The following is an 18353-nucleotide window of genomic DNA, read 5'->3' as shown; positions in this document are numbered from 1 at the left end:
GAAGAGTCACGAGCCGTCAGCGAATTGCCTTAAGGACACAATGGAGTAACGACGAGACGGGACACCGCAGGCTGCTCCTCCACCCGCTCCGCTCAGCGGCCGGTGAGTAGCGCGCACCGGGCACGCGCCTCCTCACAGCGCGGCGGCGACCGGAAGTCTGGATGAAAAGACAGCTTTTTATGCCTCGACACAGTCTGTGTCGATGCTCTGCGGTGGACAAACAACACGTATTGTACCCGCTGAGGCGGATCAGCTGGGCTCTGGACGTGTAGATCATCTCCATGGAGCCCTATCTGATCTAGTGTGAGCCCAGCTGATGGGCCGCGTGACGTCTAATCACGTGGCGAAGCCGGTGTTACGGTTTAACAGGCGACCGTGTTAACTGGCGACTTGTATCCGAACGCGTCCGTTGCTGTCGTAATTACAGACAGCTGTTTGACACTAGGAAGAGCTGCCCTCGTGAATCTTTATTTAATGTGTATATGATATATAAGTATATAAGAGGGTTTGACACTGTATTAAACACAAATTAAAGATACGGCTGTCGTAACTAGGACAACAACGGACGCGTTCGGCTGAAAAGTCGCCAGTTAACACGGTCGCCTGTTAAACCGTAACACCTACATTTCTCAGTACACCTCTCTCCTGTTAAAATGAGAGCGTGTCCTTTGGAAGTTCGCGTGTGAGAGAGTGTGTGAGAGAGAAGACTGCAAGGGGTTAAAAGCACATGACTTCATATCGAGCAGAACCTGTTCTCTAGCGGAGAGGAACAGAATATCTAGTTGGTGAGTTATAACCACTTCATTGGTGGATTTTATGATTCATAAACTGCAAAATAAAGAAAAACTTTTTTTTTTAAGAAGACAGAAAACAAAAGTATCAATCGAGTACTTGGCTACACACTTTTTTTGGAGGAAACTGGATCAATAAGACATTTTGGATGAAATTCCACCACGACTGTCGTGGCTTTCATTGGAGAGTGGTGTCCCATAATGACCCAAAGACAACTAAGCTGTTCTGGTGTGCAAGTAGTCAAAGATGTTAAATACATATTGTCTAAGAATATCCTCAACAGCTTTCCAACACCCACATTAGTCCAAGATGACTGGCGGAGTCGTCACAGGGTGACACATTACATTTAGTTTAAAATTAGCAAAAGAGTCCGTTAACCAAAAGACATAATCTGTCAACTATGAGGGCCACTGTTAGAAAGCAATTATTTCCAATCTGGAAATCTGCGATTATTATATTATTATGAGACCGACTGTGTCCCCTCGCTTGTACACACCAGTGCTCATTATATTACAACTTTAATTTTGACTTCTCACATGTATCCACAGATATGTGGGACATGTTTTGAACATGAACAGAAACACACTCTGTGTATTCCTTGTATGTGAAAACATGCAGGGCAAATAAATGGTTCTGATATGAGCTATTAAAGTCCAGAGGTTTATAAATTAATTATTGAATGAATGAATGCATTATGGATGTCTATAAGTGCTTTCTGGACCTCACGCATTTCAAAGCCCTGACTACAGCCCTTGTTGCGATGCCACCAGAAGCGCTGTGCTATGAATCCACGGGGATGTCCGCGTCGATAGAGCTGCTACTGAGTCCCTCCCTTCGGGGAAGAGTACACAGTGTACCGTGTAGGTTTCCGTTTTTCATGAATAAACACTGCAGCCAACTCAACTTCCCGTGCTTTGCTTCTCCACATCTGGTAAAGGGAAGCCCCGAGGTGAGCATCCATCTACGTAAACAACGTTTTCACTCAGTTAAGTCGGCTTTAGAGCAGGCTGTTTAAAATCAATCTGTGTAGCGGAGCGAGACGTGGAACGTTGTGTCAGCAAACCTTGTGAAGATGAGTTGGCAATCCTTTGCCAACAATCGCACCCTTTAGATGAGCAGCATTGGATTGAGGTCTAGTACCGCTGTGTGGCATAGAATGAACAGCTTCCAGTAGGGGTGGGAACCACCAGTGGTCCCACGATACGATATTATCACGATACTTAAGTCCTCCCGATACGATATTATTACGATACTTAAGTCCTCCCGATACGATATTATCACGATACTTAAGACCTCCTGATACGATATTATCACGATACTTAAGTCCTCCTGATACGATATTATCACGATACTTAAGACCTCCTGATACGATATTATCACGATACTTAAGTCCTCCTGATACGATATTATCACGATACTTAAGACCTCCTGATACGATATTATCACGATACTTAAGTCCTCCTGATACGATATTATCACGATACTTAAGACCTCCTGATACGATATTATCACGATACTTAAGTCCTGATACGATATTATCACGATACTTAAGTCCTCCTGATACGATATTATCACGATACTTAAGACCTCCTGATACGATATTATCACGATACTTAAGTCCTCCTGATACGATATTATCACGATACTTAAGACCTCCTGATACGATATTATCACGATACTTAAGTCCTCCTGATACGATATTATCATGATACTTAAGTCCTCCTGATACGATATTATCACGATACTTAAGTCCTCCTGATACGATATTATCACGATACTTAAGTCCTCCTGATACGATATTATCACGATACTTAAGTCCTCCTGATACGATATTATCATGATACTTAAGTCCTCCTGATACGATATTATCACGATACTTAAGTCCTGATACGATATTATCACGATACTTAAGTCCTCCTGATACGATATTATCACGATACTTAAGTCCTGATACGATATTATCACGATACTTAAGTCCTCCTGATACGATATTATCATGATACTTAAGTCCTCCTTATACGATATTATTACGATACTTAAGTCCTCCTTATACGATATTATCACGATACTTAAGACCTCCTGATACGATATTATCACGATACTTAAGTCCTCCTTATACGATATTATTACGATACTTAAGTCCTCCTTATACGATATTATCACGATACTTAAGTCCTCCTGATACGATATTATCACGATACTTAAGTCCTCCTGATACGATATTATCACGATACTTAAGTCCTCCTTATACGATATTATCACGATACTTAAGTCCTCCTTATACGATATTATCACGATACTTAAGTCCTCCTGATACGATATTATCACGATACTTAAGTCCTCCTGATACGATATTATCACGATACTTAAGTCCTCCTTATACGATATTATTACGATACTTAAGTCCTCCTTATACGATATTATCACGATACTTAAGACCTCCTGATACGATATTATCACGATACTTAAGTCCTCCTTATACGATATTATTACGATACTTAAGTCCTCCTTATACGATATTATCACGATACTTAAGTCCTCCTGATACGATATTATCACGATACTTAAGTCCTCCTGATACGATATTATCACGATACTTAAGACCTCCTTATACGATATTATCACGATACTTAAGTCCTCCTGATACGATATTATCACGATACTTAAGACCTCCTGATACGATATTATCATGATACTTAAGTCCTCCTTATACGATATTATCACGATACTTAAGTCCTCCTGATACGATATTATCATGATACTTAAGTCCTCCTGATACGATATTATCACGATACTTAAGTCCTCCTGATACGATATTATCACGATACTTAAGTCCTCCTGATACGATATTATCACGATACTTAAGACCTCCTTATACGATATTATCACGATACTTAAGTCCTCCTGATACGATATTATCACGATACTTAAGACCTCCTGATACGATATTATCATGATACTTAAGTCCTCCTTATACGATATTATCACGATACTTAAGTCCTCCTGATACGATATTATCATGATACTTAAGTCCTCCTGATACGATGTTATCAGATATTTAAGTCCTGATACGATATTATCACGATACTTAAGTCCTCCTTATACGATATTATCACGATACTTAAGACCTCCTGATACGATATTATCATGATACTTAAGTCCTCCTGATACGATATTATCACGATACTTAAGACCTCCTGATACGATATTATCATGATACTTAAGTCCTCCTGATACGATATTATCACGATACTTAAGTCCTCCTGATACGATATTATCACGATACTTAAGTCCTCCTGATACGATATTATCACGATACTTAAGTCCTCCTGATACGATATTATCACGATACTTAAGTCCTCCTGATACGATATTATCACGATACTTAAGACCTCCTGATACGATATTATCACGATACTTAAGACCTCCTGATACGATATTATCACGATACTTAAGACCTCCTGATACGATATTATCACGATACTTAAGACCTCCTGATACGATATTATCACGATACTTAAGACCTTCTGATACGATATTATCACGATACTTAAGTCCTGATACGATATTATCACGATACTTAAGTCCTCCTGATACGATATTATCAGATATTTAAGTCCTGATACGATATTATCACGATACTTAAGACCTCCTGATACGATATTATCACGATACTTAAGTCCTCCTGATACGATATTATCACGATACTTAAGTCCTCCTGATACGATATTATCACGATACTTAAGTCCTCCTGATACGATATTATCACGATACTTAAGACCTCCTGATACGATATTATCACGATACTTAAGTCCTCCTGATACGATATTATCACGATACTTAAGACCTCCTGATACGATATTATCACGATACTTAAGACCTCCTGATACGATATTATCACGATACTTAAGACCTCCTGATACGATATTATCACGATACTTAAGTCCTCCTGATACGATATTATCACGATACTTAAGACCTCCTGATACGATATTATCATGATACTTAAGTCCTCCTGATACGATATTATCAGATATTTAAGTCCTGATACGATATTATCACGATACTTAAGACCTCCTTATACGATATTATCACGATACTTAAGTCCTCCTGATACGATATTATCACGATACTTAAGACCTCCTTATACGATATTATCACGATACTTAAGTCCTCCTGATACGATATTATCACGATACTTAAGTCCTCCTGATACGATATTATCACGATACTTAAGTCCTCCTGATACGATATTATCACGATACTTAAGTCCTCCTGATACAATATTATCACGATACTTAAGTCCTCCTGATACGATATTATCACGATACTTAAGACCTCCTGATACGATATTATCACGATACTTAAGACCTCCTGATACGATATTATCACGATACTTAAGTCCTCCTGATACGATATTATCATGATACTTAAGTCCTCCTGATACGATATTATCAGATATTTAAGTCCTGATACGATATTATCACGATACTTAAGTCCTCCTTATACGATATTATCACGATACTTAAGACCTCCTGATACGATATTATCATGATACTTAAGTCCTCCTGATACGATATTATCACGATACTTAAGACCTCCTGATACGATATTATCATGATACTTAAGTCCTCCTGATACGATATTATCACGATACTTAAGACCTCCTGATACGATATTATCATGATACTTAAGTCCTCCTTATACGATATTATCACGATACTTAAGTCCTCCTGATACGATATTATCACGATACTTAAGTCCTCCTGATACGATATTATCACGATACTTAAGTCCTCCTGATACGATATTATCACGATACTTAAGACCTCCTGATACGATATTATCACGATACTTAAGACCTCCTGATACGATATTATCACGATACTTAAGACCTCCTGATACGATATTATCACGATACTTAAGACCTCCTGATACGATATTATCACGATACTTAAGACCTTCTGATACGATATTATCACGATACTTAAGTCCTGATACGATATTATCACGATACTTAAGTCCTCCTGATACGATATTATCAGATATTTAAGTCCTGATACGATATTATCACGATACTTAAGACCTCCTGATACGATATTATCACGATACTTAAGTCCTCCTGATACGATATTATCACGATACTTAAGTCCTCCTGATACGATATTATCACGATACTTAAGTCCTCCTGATACGATATTATCACGATACTTAAGTCCTCCTGATACGATATTATCACGATACTTAAGACCTCCTGATACGATATTATCACGATACTTAAGTCCTCCTGATACGATATTATCACGATACTTAAGACCTCCTGATACGATATTATCACGATACTTAAGACCTCCTGATACGATATTATCACGATACTTAAGTCCTCCTGATACGATATTATCATGATACTTAAGTCCTCCTGATACGATATTATCACGATACTTAAGACCTCCTGATACGATATTATCACGATACTTAAGTCCTCCTGATACGATATTATCACGATACTTAAGACCTCCTGATACGATATTATCATGATACTTAAGTCCTCCTGATACGATATTATCAGATATTTAAGTCCTGATACGATATTATCACGATACTTAAGACCTCCTTATACGATATTATCACGATACTTAAGTCCTCCTGATACGATATTATCACGATACTTAAGACCTCCTTATACGATATTATCACGATACTTAAGTCCTCCTGATGCGATATTATCACGATACTTAAGTCCTCCTGATACGATATTATCACGATACTTAAGTCCTCCTGATACGATATTATCACGATACTTAAGTCCTCCTGATACGATATTATCACGATACTTAAGTCCTCCTGATACGATATTATCACGATACTTAAGACCTCCTGATACGATATTATCACGATACTTAAGACCTCCTGATACGATATTATCACGATACTTAAGTCCTCCTGATACGATATTATCATGATACTTAAGTCCTCCTGATACGATATTATCACGATACTTAAGACCTCCTGATACGATATTATCACGATACTTAAGTCCTCCTGATACGATATTATCACGATACTTAAGACCTCCTGATACGATATTATCATGATACTTAAGTCCTCCTGATACGATATTATCAGATATTTAAGTCCTGATACGATATTATCACGATACTTAAGACCTCCTTATACGATATTATCACGATACTTAAGTCCTCCTGATACGATATTATCACGATACTTAAGTCCTCCTGATACGATATTATCACGATACTTAAGTCCTCCTGATACGATATTATCACGATACTTAAGTCCTGATACGATATTATCACGATACTTAAGTCCTCCTGATACGATATTATCACGATACTTAAGTCCTCCTGATACGATATTATCACGATACTTAAGACCTCCTGATACGATATTATCACGATACTTAAGTCCTCCTGATACGATATTATCACGATACTTAAGTCCTGATACGATATTATCACGATACTTAAGTCCTCCTGATACGATATTATCACGATACTTAAGTCCTGATACGATATTATTACGATACTTAAGTCCTCCTGATACGATATTATCACGATGCTTAAGTCCTCCTGATACGATATTATCACGATACTTAAGTCCTCCTGATACGATATTATCACGATACTTAAGACCTCCTGATACGATATTATCACGATACTTAAGTCCTCCTGATACGATATTATCACGATACTTAAGACCTCCTGATACGATATTATCACGATACTTAAGTCCTCCTGATACGATATTATCACGATACTTAAGTCCTCCTGATACGATATTATCACGATACTTAAGTCCTCCTGATACGATATTATCACGATACTTAAGACCTCCTGATACGATATTATCACGATACTTAAGTCCTCCTGATACGATATTATCACGATACTTAAGTCCTCCTGATACGATATTATCACGATACTTAAGTCCTCCTGATACGATATTATCACGATACTTAAGACCTCCTGATACGATATTATCACGATACTTAAGTCCTCCTGATACGATATTATCACGATACTTAAGTCCTCCTGATACGATATTATCACGATACTTAAGTCCTCCTGATACGATATTATCACGATACTTAAGTCCTCCTGATACGATATTATCACGATACTTAAGTCCTCCTGATACGATATTATCACGATACTTAAGTCCTCCTGATACGATATTATCATGATACTTAAGACCTCCTGATACGATATTATCACGATACTTAAGTCCTCCTGATACGATATTATCATGATACTGCGATATATTGCGATAATTCGAGTATTGTGATTTATTTCCTTTTTTCAACTGCAAATTGTCCCCAAAGGAAACCTTATGTTTTCAGTCATCTCACTTCAATCATTTATATTTTAGCAGAATGGGACCCTAACCCCGACCAAAAGGTTTAAGATTGATATCATAAAAACTTGATACTTGGCTTCCGTGTACCGATACAATATCAGCAGCAGAGAGCTGTTTCCACAGAGAGAGGTCTGTGTCTGCCAGTGAGGGCTGGAGTTCATCCGCCCCAGATATCAACACATTCACACAGGACTTCAGAATGAGCTCACTGACGATGTCTCTGTCTCTTCCTCCAGGCGGATTGCTGCAGCCATGAGGACCCCCCTTTCCCAGCGGTGTTTGGGTCCAAAGGTTTACCCAGAGGTGCCTGAAGGCGGCTGGGGCTGGGTCGTGGCCGCGGCCTTCTTCCTGGTGGAGGTTTGCACCTATGGGACCATCAAGAGTCTGGGCGTCTTCCTCCAGGACCTGATGGAAGAGTTTGGGGAGAGCAACAGCCGAGTGTCATGGGTTTTCTCCATCTGTGTCTTCATCTTTACCTTCACTGGTCAGTCGCTCGGGCTCTGCTCATGTGTGTTTCTCCTTTGTCTGTAATCGTCCTGTGCAGGACATGGAGGAAGTCACGCTGTGACATACATGTGCAGGACATGGAGGAAGTCACGCTGTGACATACATGTGCAGGACATGGAGGAAGTCACAGAAACAGAGAGACTATTATACATATAATAAGTTGTAGGGCTGCAGCTAATGTTTGCTTCAAGTAGTCCAAAACAAAAGCAAAAAAATCATAATTTGAGATGTTGGAACCATCGATTAGAAAAGTAGTGACAGATGAATTTTCAGCTGATCAACGAAGCAATGAATAAACTCATTGTTTTAGGTCTACATCAGGGGTTTCAAACATACGGCCCGCCAGGGGGTCCAGTCCGGCCCGCGGGATAATTGTTAAAATTGCAGAAGAAAAGAAAAAAAAAAAAATAATATATATATATATATATATATATATACACACAAAAATGGTCCAAAAAAAAGGGCGGAGTCAAGGCTTGAACCATTGAAAGACGGGGATGCTAACCATTGATCCACAGTTGCAATGTATTAGATTGCTGGCATTACTACACATATTGCTCAACTGCAAGGGAATCTGCAGAGGAGAGCCCAGGCAGGTAGACAGTGGGCTGGTGTCTGAATCTTTGGTCTTCATGTTTCTAGTTTATTATATAAAGACCTTTTTAAAATGGGGGTTAACATCCAAAAACCTTCACCAATGATTTAAACATAGAGAAATATTGTCATTATTATGCTATGATTTTACTGGTCCGGCCCACTTGGAATGAAAATGGGCAGCATGTGGCCCCTTCACTAAAATGAGTTTGACACCTCTGTCTACATACAGTACATGTATTCAAGATATTTTCAAAGTCCAACCGAATCTAAAACTGGAGGTAAGTCTGTCTCAAAGAAATCTGTCTCCACATTGGAAGATTTGATGTTTAACCCAAAATTGCTCCTGACTGCTGTGCCTTGGCGTACGTGTGGGTATAATGTTAGATTGTCTTGATGGGCACGACTATCAATGCCATCTACATTGTATGTCATTGTAGGAACCTTGCATGGTATCCCTCAGTGTATGAATGGGTGAATGATGACATGTAGTGTTAAAGCGCTTTGCACAGTCAGTCAGTAGGATAGTCAGTCTTTGTCTCATAAATACAGATGTAATCAGAAAAGGTTGTAACATGCATTAGGTAAAGGTTCATGGTTCAGTTCCTTAGACAGGGTAAACTAATGGGAATATCCAGAGTGCCTCCTTCCTTTAAATACCAGGTCATTATCTCCACCCTTAGGTGGCATTCAAATTCATTCAATCCCACTAAAGCGGAGGGAGGTCACGTCCTGTTTCCTCATTTTAAAATTGAGTTTTCTTATGGGACAAATGTGTAATCTCTTTGATTGCATACAAACAGAGGTGGGTGGTTAAAGATTTAGGCTAACTCATGTAAAACTGAGGTATTATTTCTTTCACCTCCACCCCAGCACCCCTGTCCACGATGCTGAGCAGCCACTACGGCTTTCGACCAGTGGTGATGATGGGAGGCTTCCTCATCAGCCTGGGAACCATCACCTCAGCCTTCAGCACCTCCATCAACGAGATGTACGTCACCATCGGTGTCGTTTCAGGTACTTATCAAACTCACACTGTGTCTACCTGGTTGTGTCTGTGTCGGTCATGGCAACATGCCAGTCACATGATCACTGTACACCTCTTGCAGATGTGTTTGTCTTGTTTACAGTCCCATCCTGTAACGAGTGAACTTCAGCAGTGTCAACAGCAACAGAAACTAAATCAGTGTGTTTCTTCCAGAACTGGCCATTGAGTGAGAGTTGATCAGCTTCTTTGAACCTTAGCTGTCTTTAGTCTCTAGGAAGGAGCGCAGCAGGGAAACTGGAGCAGTCAAATCTCAAAAAGCATTAAATTCTCTTTCCGAGCAGGAGTGACAGAACAGGAAGTGGCCGAGGAGGAAGGAATACATTGACGTTAGATGATGATGATGATGATGATGATGATGATGATGATGATGATGATGATATTTGACCACAGCTAACCCTCCCCTCTCTCTTTATTTTGTCTTCACATACCTTCTGTCTTCCAACAGCAGCTGCAGCAAAGCTGGAGCATCTCCTACAAGGAGTGACCTGACGCCTACACCTCTATGCAGCGCTCCGACCATGTGCCCCTTTTCTCTTACAGGCCTGGGCTACTGCTTCACCTTCCTCCCAACCGTCACCATCCTAGCCCAGTACTTCTCCAGACGGCGAGCCCTCGTTACCTCTGTCGCTTCCTCCGGAGAATCCTTCGCCGTATTTGCTTTTGCTCCAGGTGAGTGTTCAGTCTCAGAGAGGCAGTTAGCGAAAGTGGAACTATTTTTGACAATAATAATGATATTGAGTGTGAATGGGAATCTGTTGTTTGACATAACAAAAATCTCAACTCGAGTTCCACTTCCCAGCTTTCCCCCGGTGGATGGAGGCTCGGTTGTCAGTTGGAATGTTGGTCACGTGATACTATTGGTAGAATGGGTTACCTTACTAAGAGCTAGCTGCTGCTGACGGTTTCACGACTCTTTCAGTATTTACAGCTGCTCGTCTGTCAATAAATGACTTGTCGGCCCATTCGTATCTAAGTGGAGCCGGGTTCTCTAAATCTAAAGGTTGAGACTGATCTGGTCACTAGTACCTGGCTAGGAAGAGTACATTGAAGTATAAAACATGTCATTTCCTTTTGCCAGTAGTTGGCGCTATGACTATGTGAAAATGTTTTCATGGAAATATGCTCAGGCCTGAACTAGTATCATTCATTAGAAATTTGAGGCAAATTGGGTAACGTACCAATAGATTTTGATAACTATTCATCATAAAGATCTTGATCATTTTGACCGAATTTGAAGTCGATCGCGTTCATTCTGTAGGAGGAGTTTGTTAAAATACAACGCCTGAAAACAATGGGATATGGCTAAATGTCTAGAAAATGGGCAAATTACTTTTGGGGCATCGGCACCTAGTGGTTGACTTGAGTGTAAATGTTGGGTTATGTTACAGGATGCCATGTGGACATATGCTGCACATTTTGTAGTGATAGGCCAAACGTGTAAGGATGTAGAACGCTACGTCCCTAAGGATTTCTTTGGAGCATGTCTTCTAAACACAATGAGATATCAGCAAGCTTTTGATGACATTGATCCAATAATGATGCACAGAATTTTTTTACACAAAATAGAAAATGGCGGAAAAATCTAAGTAGGCGGAGTTGAGGGGGTCTGATAAACTTTTTTTGTAGCGCAGACGGAATCGGACATGTGTGTTGAATTTCAAGTCAATTGATCATAGGGGGTGAGGGCTGTGGCCTTTCAAACTTAAAAACAACTGTAGGGGGCGCTAGAGCCATTTTCATGCCCCAATGCGAGACCCCTAAAATATCAAATGTTTCACCAGACCTGATATGCATGCCATCTTTGGTGAGTTTTTGGGCATGATAAAGCCCCCAAAAGCCAATTATTTAGGCAGTTATAATAGGGCCTTCACTGTCGGTGTTCGGGCCCTTAATGAACAGTGAATATAGCAAACAATGTCAATAAAGACATTCTCAAAAACAACATCAATAATCAACATAAATATCCTGTGTGGAGAAGTAAACATTTATTAACAAGTATCAGTTCAAATAAAACAGGATGGGCCTCAAAAATAGTTAAACAGATAAACACAACCGACAAGTTGAATGTACATTATTGCACATATTGACACGTTGATTTGATTGTGCATGAGTGAATTGTCAGCAGTGTTTCTGTAAAGTGTGGCAGCAGGAAGGAAGGGCCTGCACACAGCTGGTGACGCAGCCGGTCACTAGTGGAGCATGACGCCACATAGCGAGAACACAAGGGGCCAAGTAAGCTGCCTTTTGTAGTCCATCTCTAGAACATTGTAGTTTCCCCACGGCAGACCCTCGTCAACAACTTGCCATCGCTTGCTTATATAGTCCGCGCAGTCCTTTCTCCTTCACATCTTTCCTTCACCTCATGACGTCGAGGGAATGTGGTGCGGAAAAGATATTAAGACTTATTCGTGGCTTTTTGACAGCGGGAGAGCAAACGGCTAACAGCAGGGCTGATATCAATGTGATCCGATCACAAACAGTTGCACTGACTGCATCATTTCCTGTCAATTCCTCAGAGGTGAGCAGGATAGTGAGCCCAGCATGGGAATGGTCGGACCCTGAAGTAGCGAGGAGTCCAGTGAGTAGATCTTGAGTGCTAAATGGTAATAAAGTGGCTGATGTGGTCTCTCCGCAGCTCTCTCTACACTGAAGCAACACATTGGCTGGCGCTACTGTTTGGTTGTCCTCGGCACCTTCCAGGCTTCTGTGATTGGCTGTGGGCTTCTCCTCCGTCCAATCATTATTGAGCCGGAGCCTGTGAAGGAGGGCAAAGAATCCGAGAGTCTGCCTTTGAAACAGCTGCAGACTGTTTTGGAGCTGGAGAACGAACAAACCAGGACCTCCATCAGTTCAGACGACTCGGGTGTCACCTCCCTCTCTACTTCCAACGGAGACCTGAGGCCTCTGGGAGCTGAGAACACGGCTCTGATGGACTGGGAGGGGCGGGACAAAGAGGCCACGCCTCCCATCCCAGTAGAGGTAGAGGCGGGTCCTCGCCATCCGCTCAGCTCCAAACTTCTGGACTTCTCTGTGCTTAAAGACGGCGCCTTCATCTGGTACTCCCTCTTCGGCTTGTTCGCCACGCTGGGTTTCTTCGCCCCGCAGCTCTACATCATCGAACTGAGCAAGAGCCGGGGCGTGGAGCCCGGCTCGGCCTCCTACATGCTGTCCGTGATGGCCGTGGCCGACATCTTCGGCCGCTTGTCCATCGGAGTGGCGTTGAGCAAAGTCCGGTGCAGGAAGACCCTGGTGCTGCTGGGCTGCGTGGTCCTGCTGTGCCTGGTGCTGGTGGCCTTCGCTCTCGTGTGGGAGTTCTGGGGCCTCGTGATCTGCTGCGCCCTCTACGGCTACTTCATGGGCACCGTCGGCTCCACTCACATCCCGATGCTGGCCGAGGAGGACGTGGTGGGCATCCAGAAGATGCCGTCATCTGTGGGAGTGTATGTCTTCATCCAGAGCTTTGCCGGGCTGGCAGGGCCACCACTAGGAGGTACGAGGTGTCTGCTCCTTCTCCTGGTTTCCCTCGCTCTGCATCAGTCAAAACCTCTTGCACCCCAAGCCCCGCGGCGCCCATTATCGGACAAGAAAAGAGAAAAATAAGTCAAGTGACGTTTCCTAAAGGACCTCCAGAGCTACAACGTTGATTAACTTCATTTAAATGTATGAAATACAGTAAAGCCTTGTGGGAAGAGTTCTCACCGAACAGATGTAATGTAACTTGCCGTTAAGTTTATGTAATTACATAAACCCCGTAACCTCGCCGTCACTTTCGCACGCGGCCGTCGCGTTTCACTAGTTCGTTCATAAGTACACTTTACAAGAGGTGTCTTCAATAAAAGACACTTCTTGTAACAATACGAGCTTGTATGACTCTAACAATTGAAAAGGAATCCTCCTCGCCAGGATATTCCTCGAGTGTTCAAGAATTGACAGAACGGGTTATATTACAGTTAAGGTTATTTATTTAGCAATTACACACATACATGAAATGCATACCTACAAGGCCTTGGACTCAGCTCCCCTGATGGTCTGCTCTGCATACAGTCTGCACACAGCCAGCACACCCCCAGAATGAGAGTGGGCCTCGTTCTCCAAGAACAATGGATATTTATCCCATTTCTGTGAGACTCCCCCTGATCTGACTTCCATATTTGTCTCAGTCTTAGTAGCGAAAAAGGAGCTGAGTCCGTCTGTAATTCAGACATCTAGCTGACATCAGCAGCAAAGACAGTCTGTCTGTATTTAATCTGTTCAGCCAAGGTCAAGAGCAACTGAGAACTTGACCAGTTGTGGCTTCTCAGCTTCGCTCAGCTTTCGAGACACATTCTTTAGTACAAGTGGGACATGAAACTTTAGTCAAAGTAAGGCAGTACAACATATAAATCATTAAATTCTCTTCACAAAGTATGATAGATCCTTGTGTGTAGTATATTAGTACCTGAAAGATCCAAATGTGGCCGGACTGTCTTTTTCCTACTTGTTCCGTTTTCCGACTGGTGGCTGCTGTGGGCGGGGGAGGTTTGGTAGACTACGTCACACGTCTTCAGCAGAAATGTATGCAAATTGTAGTACCCAGCATGCCCCACACCAATGGTGAATAGACCTCAAGGTCATAACTTTGACATTTTTCTCTCTTTTAGGTATGTTGGTGGATGTCACACAGAACTACGGGTCTGCCTTCTACTCCTGTGCCGTGGGAATGGGCCTCAGTGCCATCTGCCTGGCTATGGTTGGCCCGACCAAGTCCGGCATGTTCCAGAGGCAGAGCGGAAACAAAGACGAGGGCGGGAGCACAGAGGAAGAGGGGAAAATGTCTGAGGACGGCGGCAAGTCTGACTTCTTGGAGGTGGACTTGGCCCTGGAGGACAGTCCGGTCAGACGGGTTAGGACGATGTCTCTGTAATATGAAATCGACTCCAGCATGACGTCACCTCATACGCAACAATAAAGACGGGTTCACTAACTCGCCCACAGAGATGGTCTGCACAGATGCTGCAGGTTCCTCATCTTAGGTGTCACTCTCTCACATTCTGACTAGCTGAGTGTTCCTCCTGTGAGACCAGTCCTCTGCTACCTTTATCTCAGGAAAGAAGGGTTGTTGTCATGGATGCTGAAGTGCCACGAGTTAGACAAAACAGTCATGACATCTGTGACATCACGACTGCTGAACACCTGCATGTTCTGCTCCCACGACGCTCACTTTAAAATGTGCAACGTGAAGTCAATCGAGCTGTATGCGTTGGATACGTGGAGGAGGATCTAGCTGCTGCTGAAGTATGTTGTCTTCTGTCTATTCACGCACATGGGTATATTTATTTTCTATCACTATGGTAACTGAAGCAATATCGCAGCAGTGTTGCCGGTCCACGGAGCCTGTGCTCTATGGTCCGAGGATAGCTTAGCTTGTGGGATTCATTGTGCATGAGAACCTTTACAGCCTCCATTCTGCTCTGTGTGACGGCGTTGACTATCTCTCATCAAGCCACGGCCCTGTTGATGTACGGTAGCATGAGCTCGTTACAGGTAGCGGCAGACATGTTTACGACGTGTAGGATCCAATGTTTCACGAGTATCCAGCTTACCAGCTAATGTTAAACCAATGAGAAGCTACATGATAGCCGCTGGGTTCCCAGAGCGAGTAGCTGAAGCTAACGTCTTCTCTCTTGCTCTCCACATGGACTCTTTACCTGCATTCAACCGAAGCTGCGCCAACGTGTTGGTCAATCAATAATCAGAACGTAAACCAGAACACTTCAGATAACACAGCCTTCAGCGTGTGACTGCAGAACCTGTGTACAGCGATTAGCCGGCGTGGACCAGGTACCACCCTCCGACTAGCGCACATGGAGGCCAAGACGATTGTTCTCTGTTCTGCTCCTGCAGAACCTCTTCAGGGGCTTCACTGGGCGTGTTGCTGTTTCCCACATGGAGGATCTGACGTTGTGAATGTTCCCAGGCCTCCGCCTGTAGACAGGGGGCTTTGCCATGCATGCCCTGAATAACCAGTCGCCTCTAAATAGTTCTCTGTGCTGTGTAATCTTTATTTAAGCTGTTTGTAATGATGATATGATGCAAATTTTCTGAATATCACTTATTTTTATTGACACGAGTGCCAGTTAAATGCTGTTCTGCTTTCATTATGAATACCTAAATAAAATTCCTCCAAACTCTTTTTTGTGTTTTAGAGTTTTGTTTTGTCAGCCATGCTAGTGTAAATACATTCAGTGTCATCCTATGCATACATGGACTTCATGGGTTTATGTGGCACCTTTCTAGTTTTCCACTCAAAGCACTGAACACACACACAGTTGAGTTCATTCATTATTTAGTTGAATTACGGTACTTTGCCCGAAGAAAAGGAAAGACTGCAAGTCCCAGAATGCACCACAAGTAAGCCAGTGCAGGCTGCTGAGCACGTCATGTGAAACGCCTGCAGAGGGAAGCTCTGACAGCAAACCCTTGAGCTGAGACGGAGGCACGGAGTCAACCCACTGGTACTGCAGCTATTCTTTATTCATTTGTTGGCGAAAGTTGTTTAAAGTTGATTTACATTCTGATTGTATAACTTTTTGCTTTTTGTGTTCGAAGGTTTTCAACCTCGATGGACCAACCAGCCAACAATTGATAAATAAGAAAACAATAAAGATTGAGCTGTGTTGGAAGCGAGTTGTCCCGTGCGTCCTTTGGGACCACGTGGACCAGGGCCCTGTTCCTCCTACCTGGCTACTGAGTTAGCGGCTAGTTGTCAGGATAAGATGACGTAGGTCAGGCGTTCTCGGTTTCTCGAAGCAAGCTTAGATAAATCACCATAGCAACACATCCAAAAATGTAAACCTGCTCCCGGGCAGGCTTACTGAACTTCACTGGATAAGATGGACACTCCACCGGACAAAAAAGGCAGCTCACTTCCTCATTGATGAAGGAGCGATATTAGTGATATTAGTTTTATAGGGAGAGAGTTCTTCCAGATCACCAGGATCCATCCTTTACATCATCATGACTTCCTGTACGCGGCGATACAGATTTTGCCGGCAAGAAATAATTTATTTAGAGAGCTTCTCGAGCCGCGGACATTGATCACCACAGACGCAGCTGATCGTCTCAGACACAGACTGTCAGCCGCTGCATGCCGCTGTTCTTAAGTTTATTTAGCTCTTAAGAAACTTATGGATGTGTTAAAGCATCATAATTATAATACGGGTAGATCAAATCAAGCATTCTGATTGGTTGAGAGTGAGTCACGAGGTGTAGTTTATTCAGCCGTAAAGTACTGTACAGCCTGTTTACATTTAGAGCGTTCCATATCAGTGCGCACTTAAAACAACAGCTAGATTTAAATTGCGCGACCGTTAGTTGTCATTTCAAGCTTGACAGTTAAAACATGTTGGTGTAAACTTTGATCTTGTAACGTCCGCAGTAACGACTCAGACGTTGGTTTCCTTAACCTGCAGGTGTGTTGCTTGAGTGTTCACAGTATTGCAACGGGGCTCTTCGCTAACAGTAACGGTAGCTCAAACGGAACAGCTAACAAGCTCACGTAGCATCCCCCACTAGCATAACGAACGACAACACAACGTCACTTCCTCCCTAAAATGAGATGAGGAATGAAAAGGGTTGGACCACAAAATCATGATAATTTCCAGTGAGAGATAATTACGTCGGTCATTTCCCGACGCGAGGCAAGTTCTCTAAACATCATGGAGGAGAAACATGACGGAGAGAAGACGGACAGAAGCAGCGAGAGCACTTCTTTACATCGGTGGCTGAGCGTCTTCCTCCACCTGCTTCCAACCGACCTGCTCAGTAAATCACAGGCAGGCAGTTTTATAGTCCCGTACGTGTATGGCGGTTGCTATGCAACCGCCATACACGTACGGGACTATTTTCTCTGTTGCTGAAATGCGATACACAAGGTTTGGTGGCTACAACTATTTTGTGCTGAAAGGGAGCTTACTATTACTATTTATAAAGTCGCAGGTACCCGTATTATAAAAGCAATAAGGTACGAGAGGCAGTACTGTACTGGGTTCCCTTG

The 18353-nt window shown here is 42.4% G+C and overlaps 1 protein-coding gene across 1 annotated transcript; it reads left to right on the top strand.

The window, feature by feature from the left end:
* The first annotated feature begins 27 nt into the window (after nt 1–27).
* On the top strand, nt 28–16474 carry slc16a6b (solute carrier family 16 member 6b). Its single transcript, XM_079232777.1, has 6 exons — nt 28–102; nt 8406–8653; nt 10144–10287; nt 10859–10987; nt 12954–13808; nt 14959–16474. Exons 2-6 carry the CDS (start codon nt 8422–8424, stop codon nt 15219–15221), a joined length of 1623 nt encoding a protein of 540 aa, XP_079088903.1. The 5' UTR covers nt 28–102; nt 8406–8421; the 3' UTR covers nt 15222–16474.
* The last annotated feature ends 1879 nt before the right edge of the window (nt 16475–18353 follow it).

The sequence above is a fragment of the Taurulus bubalis genome (genome assembly GCF_910589615.1).
Source record: "Taurulus bubalis genome assembly, chromosome: 17".
Taxonomy (NCBI): domain Eukaryota; kingdom Metazoa; phylum Chordata; class Actinopteri; order Perciformes; family Cottidae; genus Taurulus; species Taurulus bubalis.
The sequence above is the reverse complement of the archived record's forward strand: the minus strand, read 5'-3'. Positions and strand labels throughout refer to the sequence as shown.

What these genes read in the sequence shown, in the direction of transcription:
- slc16a6b (XM_079232777.1), top strand. Translation starts at nt 8,422, where the DNA reads ATGAGGACCCCCCTTTCCCAGCGGTGTTTGGGTCCAAAGGTTTACCCA. An exon ending in CTTCATCTTTACCTTCACTG is followed by an intron (nt 8,654 to 10,143) that starts GTCAGTCGCTCG and finishes CCTCCACCCCAG; the next exon opens with CACCCCTGTCCACGATGCTG. An exon ending in CGTATTTGCTTTTGCTCCAG is followed by an intron (nt 10,988 to 12,953) that starts GTGAGTGTTCAG and finishes GTCTCTCCGCAG; the next exon opens with CTCTCTCTACACTGAAGCAA.